At 47.1% G+C, this 11,798-nt stretch overlaps 1 protein-coding gene across 4 annotated transcripts in view; it reads right to left on the reverse strand.

The window, feature by feature from the left end:
* Nucleotides 1-10,463, reverse strand: part of nom1 (nucleolar protein with MIF4G domain 1) — a 61,907-nt gene extending 51,444 nt beyond the window's left edge. For 2 of the 4 annotated variants that reach the window (XR_007246442.2, XR_009442929.1), the window contains exon 1: nucleotides 9,303-10,463. Coding sequence is in view for 1 of the 4 variants with exons in the window: in XM_048520352.2 (XP_048376309.1) it covers nucleotides 9,303-10,136 (834 nt within the window). In the remaining 3 variants the exon portion in view is untranslated. The remainder of the gene's footprint in view (nucleotides 1-9,302) is intronic. The other 2 variants (XR_009442926.1, XM_048520352.2) reach the window with 2 other exon arrangements.
* Nucleotides 10,464-11,798: the final 1,335 nt, after the last annotated feature.

Genomic DNA, 11,798 nt, shown 5'->3' on the forward strand with positions numbered 1-11,798 from the left:
AAGTAAGGCCATTTGGCCCATCAAGTCCACTCTGCCATTTAAATCATGGCTGATGGGCATTTCAACTCCACTCCCCTGCACTCTCCCCGTAGCCCTTGATTCCTAATGAGATCAAGAATTTGTCGATCTCTGCCTTGACGACATTTAACGTCCCAGCCTCCACTGCACTCTATGGCAATGAATTCCACAAGCCCGCCACTCTTTGGCTGAAGAAATGTCATAGAACATAGAACATTACAGCACAGCACAGGCCCTTCGGCCCTCGACGTTGTGCCGACCTGTCATACCGATCTGAAGCCCATCTAACCTACACTATTTGTCTCATTTCCATTTTAAATTTACCCCCTCTAATTTTAAGGCTGTGCACACGGGTCCTAGTCTCCCTGCCTAACAAAAACAACTTCCTAGCGTCCGCCCCTTCTAAGCCATACATTATCTTGTAAGTTTCTATTAGATCTCCCCTCAACCTTTTAAACTCTAATGAATACAATCCCAGGATCCTTAGGCGTTCATCATACGTTAAACCTACCATTCCAGGGATCATCCGTGTGAATCTCCGCTGGACACGTTCCAGGGTTATTATGTCCTTCCTGAGGTGTGGGGTCTAAAATTGGACACAGTATTCTAAATGGGGCCTAACGAGGGCTTTATAAAGCCTCAGAAGCACCTTGCTGCTTTTACACCCTCGAGATAAACGACAACATTACATTCGCTTTCTTAATCACGGACTCCACCTGCAAGTTAACGTTTAGAGAATCCTGGACCAACACTCCCAGATCCCTTTGCACTTCTGTTTTACGAATTTTCTCACTGTTTAGAAAATAGTCCACACCTGTATTCTTTTTGCTAAAGTGCAAAACCTCACATTTGCTCACACTGAATTTCATCAGCCATTTCCTGGACCACTCTCCTAAGCTGTCTAAATCTTTCTGCAGCTTCCACACCTCCTCAGTACTACCTGCCTGGCCACCTATCTTCGTATCATCGGCAAACTTCGCCAGAATGCCCCCGGTCCCTTCATCCAGATCATTAAGATATAAGATGAACAGCTGCGGCCCCAACACTGAACCCTGCGAGACACCACTTGTCACCGGTTGCCATTCCGAAAAAGAGCCTTTTATCCCAACTCTCTGCCTTCTGTCAGACAGCCAATCCTCACTCCAAGCCTGTGCTTCACCCCGAACACCATGGTCCTGGCAGCAGCCCATGTGTTGACAAGGCCTGATGTGTGGGGGTTGGGGGAAAAGAACATGGAAGAAAGTGCTTAGGCCCTAAAATTATTGAACTTGGCAATGAGTCCTGAAGGCTACAGGGTCTGCACGCAAGGGGAGGTAATAGATGAGTGCTATTATCACTGGACTATTAATCCAGTACCCAGGTAACATTCTGGGTGACTTAGGTTTGAACCTGCCATGGCAGATGGTGGAATTTGAAATTCAATGCAAAAAACGGAATTAACAGTCTAATGATGACAATTAATCCATTGTTGATTGTCAGAAAAACCCATCATATTCACTAATGAACTTCAGGGAAGGAAACTACCATCCTGACGGGGTTTGGCCGACATGTGCCTCTAGATGCACAGCAATGTGGTTGACTCCTAAATGCCCTCTAGGCACTTAGGGATGGGCAATAAATGCTGGCTTAGCCAGTAATGCCCTCATCCCATGGGTGAATTAAAAAGAGAGTGAAATGCTGTGGAAACACCTGCTCCATGTTCACTCCATGCCAGGCATTCAGTAGTCTGTAAGTTTCAATAAGATGCATACTCTTCTTCTAAATTCCATTGAGTACAGGCTCAGAGACCTCCACCATCTTTGTCGTAAACCTCCTCTCAACTCCTTCCCCAATGCCAGCACTTCCTTCCTTTGAAATAAGGTCCAAAACTGTTCACAATATTCCAGATGTGGTCTGACCAGAGCATTATGCAGCCTCAGCAGTACATCTCTGCTCTGGTATTCTAGCCCATTTGACATGAATGACAGGGGGAGGCGAATCCAAAAATGAGCTCATTAATGACCTCTACATATAGGGAGTAAATGGCAAAGTGGTATTATTGCTGGACTGTTAATCCAGAGATTCGGATAACATTCTGAGGAACAAGGTTTGAATCCCAAGATGACAGATGGCAGATTTTGAATTCAAAAAAATCTGAAATAAAGAATCTCGTGATAACCGTGAATCCATTGTCAATTGTTGGAAAAACCCACCGGGCTCACTAGTGCCCTTCAGACCATCCTTACCTGGTTTGGCCTACATGTGACTTCAGACCCACAGAAATGTGGTTGACTCTGAACTGCCCGCTAGGCAATTAGGGATGGGCAGTAAATGCTGCCTAGCCAGCGACATCTCGTCCCATGAATTAATAAAAAAAAATGCTAAGATTGCATTTGCACTTCTAACCGTCAACTGCATATTAACCTGAAGAGAATCCTGAACCAGGACTTCCAAATCTCGGCTCTTCTGATTTCCAAAACCTTTGCTGGTTTAGAAAACAGTCTTCACCTCTATTCTTTCTATGAAAGTGCATAACCTCATACTTTCCCACAACATATTCCAGCTGCCAGTTGTTTGCCCACTCTCCGAGCCTATCCAAGTCTTTCTGCAGACTCCCTACTTCCTCAATATTACCTGTCCCTCCACCTATCTTTGTGTCATCTGAAATCTGCAAACTTAAAAACAATGCCCTCAGTTTCTTCATCCAAATTGTTAACGTATACTTGAACAGTTGTGGTCCCATCACGTTCAGCGTGGTAGCTTGTGACTAGGGGAGGACAACCAGGGAACATGACCCCTTCATCTCCACTATTTTCTGCCAGTCAACGAATCCTCTATCCAAACCAGTAACTTGTATCTGTGATACAGGGACATATCTTTATTTAGCTACCTCCTGTTTGGCACCTTATCAAAGGTGGTCTGGAATTCCAAAGAGATCACATCCACTGGCATTTCCTTTGTCATTGCTTGACATTCAACTGCATTACCATTGCTGAAATACCCCACTGTCAAACTCTCCAGGTTTGGTTGGCGCGGAATTATTGAGGCTACAAGATCAGGTCGTAGGCTAAAATTGCGAGGCACGCAGCTCATCTATATCCTCATTGCCTGTCCACCGTCCACAAAGGAACAAATCGGGGGGGAAACTTAGGCCAGAATTCACAGCTTCTAACCTTTGAGAAAGGCAGCAGGGAAAGGTCTGGGAAATATAGACCGGTGAGCCTTAAGCCTGTGGTGGGCAAGTTGTTAGAAAGATTCTGAGATACAGGATCTATAGGCATTTAGAAAGGATAGTCAGCATCAGGTTTTTGAAGGCATGACCAAGAAAGTAGATGAGAGCAGTGCAGTACATGTTGCCTTCATGGACTTTAGCGAGTCAGAGTTATACAGCACAGAAACAACTCATCCATGCTGACCAGACGTCCCAAGCTGACCCAGTCCCATTTTCCAGCATTTGGCCACTGTCCGTCTAAATTCCTACTATTCATACACCCGACTAGATGTCCTTTACATGTTGTAATTGTATCTGCCTACACCAGCTCCTCTGGCAGCTCGTTCCTTACACACACCCACTGTGTGAAAAAAATTACCCCTCGGGTCCTTTTTAAATCATTTCGCTTTCACCGTAAACCTATGCTTTCTAGTTTTGGTCTCTCCCACCCTAGGATGTTTGCCAAGGTACCACATGGTGGGTGGTTGAGTAAGGTTTAATCTCATGGGGTTGCAGAAGAACTAGCCAATTCGATACAAAATTGAGTCAAAGGTGGAAGAGGGAGGTTAACGGTAGAGGACTGATTTTCAAACTGGAGGCCTGTGAGCAGTGTGTGCAGCAGGGATTGGTCTGAGGTTCCCTGTTATTCATCATTTATTTAAATGATTTGGACGAGAATTTAGTATGTATGGTTAGTCAGTTTGCAGAAGACACCAAGATTGATGGTACAATATACAGTGAAGGTGGTTATTGGGGAATACAACAAGGTCTTGATAAGCTGGGCTAATGGGTTGAGGAACAGCAGATGGGGTTTAATTTAATTTAGACAAAGGCAAGGTATTGCATTTTGGTACGTCAAACCAGGGCAGGATTTACACGGTCAATGGCAGAGCCCTGGGCAGCGTCACAGAACAAAGAAATCCAGGCGTACAGGTTTATAGTTCCTTGAAAGTGGAGTCACAGGTTGACAGGGTGGTGAAGGTGGCTTTTGGCATACTCGCTTTCATTGGTCAACACATTGAGTTGGGATGTCTTGTTGCAGCTGTACAAGACGTTGGTGAGGCCACATTTGGTGTACTGTGTGCAGTTCTGGTTGCCATACAATAGAAAGGATATTAAACAAGAAAGTGTGCAGAGAAAAGTTCCTAGGATACTACCTGGACTGGGAGGTTTTCGTTAGGAGAGGCTGGATAGGCTGGGATTTTTTCCCCTGAAGCACAGGAGATTGAAGGGTGACCCTATTGAGGCTTATAAAGTCATGAGAGGCATAGATAAGGTAGATAGCCAATAGCTTTTCCCCTCTGACAGGGGAGGTTTAAGGTCAGAGGAGAGAGACACAAAAGGGACCAGAAGGGCATTTTGTTCACACAGAGGGTGGTGCATGTTTGGAACTGACTGTCAGATGTATTGGAGGAGGTGAGTACAATTTTATTATTTAAGGAACATTTAGACATGCACATGGCTGGGACAGGTAAGTGGGACACGGAGCAAATATGGACCAATGGAACTAGATTAACTGTGAAAACTGGGTGACATGGATAAGTTGTGTTAAAGGACTTATCTCCATACTGTAAATCTCGATGACTCTAGCCTGTTACTGTAACCACTTTCTTTCCATTGGTGGTCTGGTTCAGTTTTCAGGACAATGGTATCTGTTGATATATTGCTAGGTGTATTCCGCATTGGCAATGACGTTGAATACTGGGGTGTTGGTTAAGTTTCTCTTGTTGGAACTGGCAAGATGCTGGGCACTGTAGCCTTAATTTCTTTTCCATCTATCAGCCCAGTCATACATGCTGTCTGGGCTTTAACAGTGATAAGAACTACCGAGACTACAATCAAACGCAAAAACAGAAAATGTACAAACAGAAGTAGGCCATTCAACCCAATGAGTCTGCACATCATTGAATGAGATCATGGTTGATCTTATAACCCTCAATTCCGCTTTGCTGCCTTTAATGTACGTAACTGGCCAACAGAAAGGAGACAAAAAAAGTGGCAAAAGAATGCCTTGCTAACTGGACAGAATTCTGTCAGTGTTTTCTCCAAGAGTTCATATTAGGGCCATTCCTTCAGCAAATTACACTCAAACTGCAGTGTTTTAAGAAGGCAGCTCACTTTCACAAGGGTAATAAACAATGGCTTGACCTGCAGTGCTCACATCAAATGAACAAAATGAGAAATACTGGAAAAGAAAACCAAATATGATTCTGTACAAGACCAAATTAAGAGCAAGAGAAATATGCTGGTGTGGGACTAAATTGGACAAATCATTCAAATTACTAATATCACACTACAATAGGCTGAATAACAACCTCCTGGACTGTAAAATTCTGTGAAGAGAGAAATGGTAAAGATATACTATCATGTCACCAGCATAGAAACTAATCTTATGCTTATGGATGTTACCATGTGATTTGAAGAAATGGTTGAATTCAATTTTGAATTGAGCATAAAAGGAGTGGAAAGAGAGAAGTGTAGAGGCTGTCGGCAGTTGAGAAGTGTTCACTATGACTCTCCCAATGTCACAGGATAGAAGTGGAATGTCAAAATAGTGCTTTCAACTGAGAAAGTGGAAGCGTGATGTAATCAGTTCAACCCGATGAGAAGATAAAACGAACACTGTTCTAAGCATGAAAAGTGAGCCTGAAGAAGAAAACAGTTTTAAATTGGAATCAAGGGGAAAAATCGAGGAAATTGAAATGCTGGCAGAAAAGCAATCATGAAGAAATAAAAAGGAAAGCTGTTGGAGAAAGTCAGCAGGTCTGGCAGTATCTGTGGAAAACGAGAAATAACATTTGGAATCAAATGGCCCTTCTTCATAAATCAAATGTTGGAGATCACAAGGGGTCAGGCACCACCAGTGGAGAGACAGCAAACTAACACTTCAAGTCCCTCAGAGCAGAAATGAAGCGTGGAGGTGGCAGCATTTATACTAGTTTGGGGGTAAGAGGCAGGGGCAAGTGGCAAGTGGCTGTGAAGTGTAGAGTGCTGGTACAGACAAGATGTTGATAGTTCAGATGAAGTGATCAGAATGTGAGAATAGAAGAACTATGGTGTGTCTAACTGCCAGACTTGAAAGAGCAGACAGTCCAACTAGGGTTGGGGTAGGGGGAAGAGGGCATGATGATAGCAAAAATAACATGTAAAGCTAAAAGAAACGCAATAAATTGGAGTTGGTTCACAATCTAAAGGTGTTGAATTCAGTACTAAGTGCAGGAGGCTGTAAAGTGCCTTGTCTGAAGAGGAGATGCTATTCCTCCAGCTTGCACTGTGGTTCACTGGAGCATGGCAGTCCACCACAGACAGACAGGTGGGCATGCGAGGAGGACATTGTGTTAAAATGATTGGCTACGGCAAAGTTGAGGTCATGCTTCCTCACAGACCAGAGTCATTCTGCAAAATGGTCACTCAGTCTGCATTTGGTTTCTCCAATGTACCATTAAAATGAAACTAAACACAAATCTGTCAACTTTTACAGTGAGCACATTTTGTAAAATGAAAACCTGTCAATCGCGATATCAATGGTAATGAAGGCTTTTTACACATATGTGCAGAACAAGCAAATGCCAAAGCCAGGGTAGGACTGATTAAGGATTGTAAAGGGAATTTGTGCACAGAGCCCAAAGAGATAGGAGAAGTCTTGAACGAATACTTTTCTTCAGTATTCACAACTGAGAGGGTCCTAGTTGTAGAAGAGGATGTTGTGAGACAGGCAGGTAGGCTAGAGGAGGTTTATGTTAGTAAAGAAGATGTGCTTGGAATTCTGAGGAAGTTGAAGATAGCTAAGTCTCCCGGGCCTATGGGATTTATCCAAGGATTCTATGGGAAGTGAGGGATGAGATTGCAGGGCCTTGAGTGATGATCTTTTCATCCTCCCGGTCCACGGGTATACTGCCCGAAGATGGGAAAGAGGCAAACTCATTCCCTTGTTCTAAAAAAGGGAACAAGGATAACCCCGGAAATTACAGACCAGTTAGTCTTGCGTCAGTGGTGGGCAAATTATTGGAAAGGGCTTGAGAGACAGGATTTATGATCACTTGGAAGGGCAGTTTGATTCGTGATAGCATGGATTTGTGAGGGGTAGATCAGGCCTCATAAATCTTATTAAATTCTTTGAAGAGGTGACCAAACATGAGGGTGAAGGTGGAGCAGTGGATGTGGTATACATGGATTTAAGCAAGGCGTTTGATAAGGTTCCCCACGGTAGGCTCATGCAGATGGTAAGGAGACTTGGGATAGGTGGAAATGTGGCAGATTGTATTCTAAGGGTCAGCCAATTCTGAATCCAAAGGGTGGGAGTGAATGGAAAATATTCAACATGGTGCTCAGTTATGAGTGGTGTACTACAAGGATCTGTTCTGGGTCCTCTTCTATTTGCGATTTCTGTAAATAATTTGGATGAAGGAGTGGAAGTGGATTAGCAAGTTTGCAGATGATACAAAGGTGGGTCACGATGTCGATAGTGTGGAGGGCTGTTCTAGGTTACATAGGGACACTGATAGGATGCAGAGCTGGGCTGAGAAGTGGCAGATGGACTTTAACCCTGAAAAATGTGAGGTGATTGATTTTGGAAGGACAAACTTGAAAGCAGAATACAGGGTTAACTGAATCTTGGGTTATCTTAGCAGTGTGGAGGCGCAGAGGGATCTTAGGGTTCATGTTCACAGTTCCTGAGAGCTTCCACCCAGGTGGGTAGAGTTGTTAAGAAGGCGTATGGTGTGTTAGCTCTCATTAGAGGGATTGAGTTCAAGAGCCGTGAAGTTATGCTCCAGCTATACAAAAGCCTAGTTCGGCCACATCTGGAGTATTGTGTCCAGTTCTGGTCACCTCATTACCAATCCTCACTTTTTATCCTATCAGCCTCCACATTCAAAAGATCATTCTCAGCCATTTCAGACAACTCCAGCAGAACGCCACCCCCAAACACTCCTGCAGGGATCGTTCCCTCCAGTCTATTTCATAACTACCAACACCATCAATATCAATCCCCACAGCACCTTCCCATGAACATGGGAAGACGTGGAGGCGTTGTAAAAGGAGATTTACCAGGATGTTTCCTGGAATGGAATGGAGGGAAGGTCTTACGAGGAAAGGTTGAGAGAATCAGGGTGTTTCTCTTTAGAACAATGAAGGATGAGATGTGACTTGACAGAGGTGTGCAAAATGATCAGAGGTATATATACAGTAGACAGCCAGAGACTTTTTCCTAGGGTGCAGGTAGCGTTTACGAGGGGACTTAGTTTTAAAGTGAAAGGAGGTAGATATTGGGGCGATACCAGAGGTAGGTACTTTACTCAGAGTGGGAGTGGTGTGGACTGCCTCATTAGGGGCATTTAAGCAGCTATTAGGTAGGTATATGGATGACAGTACAAGGCACTGGTGGAGTTAGATAGACCTTAGGTTTTGGGTAAAAGTTCGGCACAACATCATGGCCTGAAGGGCTTGTACTGTGCTGCGTTCTAATGTAGAGTAGGCCACATTGAGTGCAGCGAATATAATACACAAAATTGGAGGTGGTACAGGTGAAATGCTGCTTCACCTGGAAAGACTGTTTAGGCCTTTGGATCATGATTACGGGAGGTGGTTCTGAGGTGACATGGGAAGGTGCTGTGGGGATTGATATTGATGGTGTTGGTAGTTATGAAATAGACTGGAGGGAACGATCCCTGCAGGAGTGTTTGGGGGTGGCGTTCTGCTGGAGTTGTCTGAAATGGCTGAGAATGATCTTTTGAATGTGGAGGCTGATAGGATAAAAAGTGAGGATTGGACACTTGGGGTGTGGGGGAACTGATCATAGAACACAGAACAGTACATCATGCTGCTGAGAGAAACAGGAAGGGGCAAGGGCAGAAGCACAGCTGATAGGCTGGGCGCAGTTGAGGTCCTGTCAACCACAGTGGGTGGAAACCAAGGTTATGAAAAAAGGAAGCCATGCAGCATTGTTTTTGCAGGTAGCATCATCTGAACGGATGTGACACAGGTGAAGGAACTGGGTGAATGGGATGGAGTCCTTGTAGGGCGTAGGATGCGACAAGCAGTAGTGGGGGTCAGTAGGGGAAAACTTATAAGACTAAGTCATAAACTGTGCTACCGCTTCGTTTCCCGAAAGTCGATCTGGCTCGGAACTTTCGCCATCGTCCTCGTCGTGAGATGATTCCATCTCCATCGCACTCTCCTGGTCCTCTTCACTCTGCAGACCGGAGTCTGAATCCTGTCCCAGGTCCTCGTGACGATCCTCAGTCCGACGCGGGTCGGAGACAGTCTCTGGGTCTTTCAGCTCATCATCTACTGCCTCCGAGATCTCGCCGTCACTCTCATACAACTCCGACAAAGCGGCGGCGCCGGGCTCGATGATCCCGAGGACGTAATCCAGGCCGTCCCTGGTGAAAGCCTGCGGGATGCCAGTTCTGTTTTTGCGCTTGTGGAGTCCCAGGGCTTTCTCCAGCCGCTTGATTTCCCTCTCCTCTTCCACGTTAGCCTCCAGCAAGCCCATCTTCCGGGCTTGTCTGCTCTTGGCTCCCCTCGTGGCCTTCCCAGTGGGCGGTCGCGGTGGCGCCGTCGCCTTTTTCCTCTGCAACAACCCAGGTCGGGTCTCAGGGGCCCCGGCCGCCTCCCCTTGGGCCGGTTGGGGTTTCGCCGCGACACCGTCCCCTTCCTCAGCCGCAAGCCCGGGTCTGCCGTTCAGGTGCTTCCTGTGGTAATAATCTCTCATCCTGCACTTCTTCTCCATCCTCTGCTCCTTCCTCAACTCCTTCCGAGTTTTTCCTCTCCGGAGCCCGAGACCCGGTGGCCGGCTCTGGGCGGGTTCGGAGGGCGACACTGCCGCCGCCGCCGCCACCACCACCAACTCCTTCTCCACAAACTTCTGGACGGCCGCACGGAGCTGACTCAACGCCTTGGGGCCACGCCGCCGATTTCTCTTCATGACGGACCGGAATCAGCGCCGGGAAATTACAAAACGAAAGAAGACACGACTCACGGTAGAAAGTGTTTCTTTTTGTTTTGTTATTAATTAAATAAACTTAGAAAAGAGGCCACATTTTAAAAAAAAAACCACAGCACGATCTGGTCACTTAAAACGTAAGGATGCAAAAACAAAGCCACCAGCGAACAATCCAGAGTCACCACGCGCGGCTCCGAGTAACATGATGGTTGGTTAATGTTTCGGAGCCGGGTTTGGCGGGGAGGTGAAGGCAGCAGCCTGACCTGACTCATCCCGCCCACTTCCCAATGCCGCACTGTGACTGGTGCCGTCCGATCGCACGCCGCGCCTCACCTCGTTTTCTATAGGCCTGTGCTCAAGTCAATCGTGCGCACACCTCGACCTTCGGTGACGACGTGACAGGGCGGCCACCTCTCACCCCGCGTGTCGATGGAGGGGCAAGGCTAGCGTCATTCTCAGCCAAGATAATAAAATGTGAGGCTGGATGAACACAGCAGGCCAAGCAGCATCTCAGGAGCACAAAAGCTGACGTTTCGGGCCTAGACCCTTCATCAGAGAGGGGGAGGGAACTGGAATAAATAGGGACAGAGGGGGAGAAGGACCGAAGATGGAGAGTAAAGAAGATAGGTGGAGAGGGTGTAGGTGGGGAGATAGGGAGGGGATAGGTCAGTCCAGGGAAGACAGACAGGTCAAGGAGGTGGGATGAGGTTAGTAGGTAGCTGGGGGTGCGAGGAAGGGATGGGTGAGAGGAAGAACCGGTTAGGGAGGCAGAGACAGGTTGGACTGGTTTTGGGATGCAGTGGGTGGGGGGGGAAGAGCTGGGCTGGTTGTGTGGTGCAGTGGGGGGAGGGGGTGCAGTGGGGGGAGGGGGTGCAGTGGGCTGGTTTAGGGATGCAGTAGGGGAAGGGGAGATTTTGAAACTGGTGAAGTCCACATTGATACCATATGGCTGCAGGGTTCCCAGGCGGAATATGAGTTGCTGTTCCTGCAACCTTCGGGTGGCATCATTGTACCCGGTGCGGCTTCCTCTACATTGGGGAAACCAAGCGGAGGCTTGGAGACCGCTTTGCAGAACACCTCCGCTCAGTTCGCAACAAACAACTGCACCTCCCAGTCGCAAACCATTTCCACTCCCCCTCCCATTCTCTTGATGACATGTCCATCATGGGCCTCCTGCACTGCCACAATGATGCCACCCGAAGGTTGCAGGAACAGCAACTCATATTCCGCCTGGGAACCCTGCAGCCATATGGTATCAATGTGGACTTCACCAGTTTCAAAATCTCCCCTTCCCCTACTGCATCCCTAAACCAGCCCAGTGCATCCCCTCCCCCCACTGCACCACACAACCAGCCCAGCTCTTCCCCCCCACCCACTGCATCCCAAAACCAGTCCAACCTGTCTCTGCCTCCCTAACCGGTTCTTCCTCTCACCCATCCCTTCCTCCCACCCCAAGCCGCACCCCCATCTACCTACTAACCTCATCCCACCTCCTTGACCTGTCCGTCTTCCCTGGACTGACCTATCCCCTCCCTACCTCCCCACCTACACCCTCTCCACCTATCTTCTTTACTCTCCATCTTCGGTCCGCCTCCCCCTCTCTCCCTATTTATTCCAGTTCCCTCTCCCCATCCCCCTCTCTGA

The sequence above is a fragment of the Stegostoma tigrinum genome, chromosome 2 (assembly GCF_030684315.1).
Source record: "Stegostoma tigrinum isolate sSteTig4 chromosome 2, sSteTig4.hap1, whole genome shotgun sequence".
Lineage (NCBI taxonomy): Eukaryota > Metazoa > Chordata > Chondrichthyes > Orectolobiformes > Stegostomatidae > Stegostoma > Stegostoma tigrinum.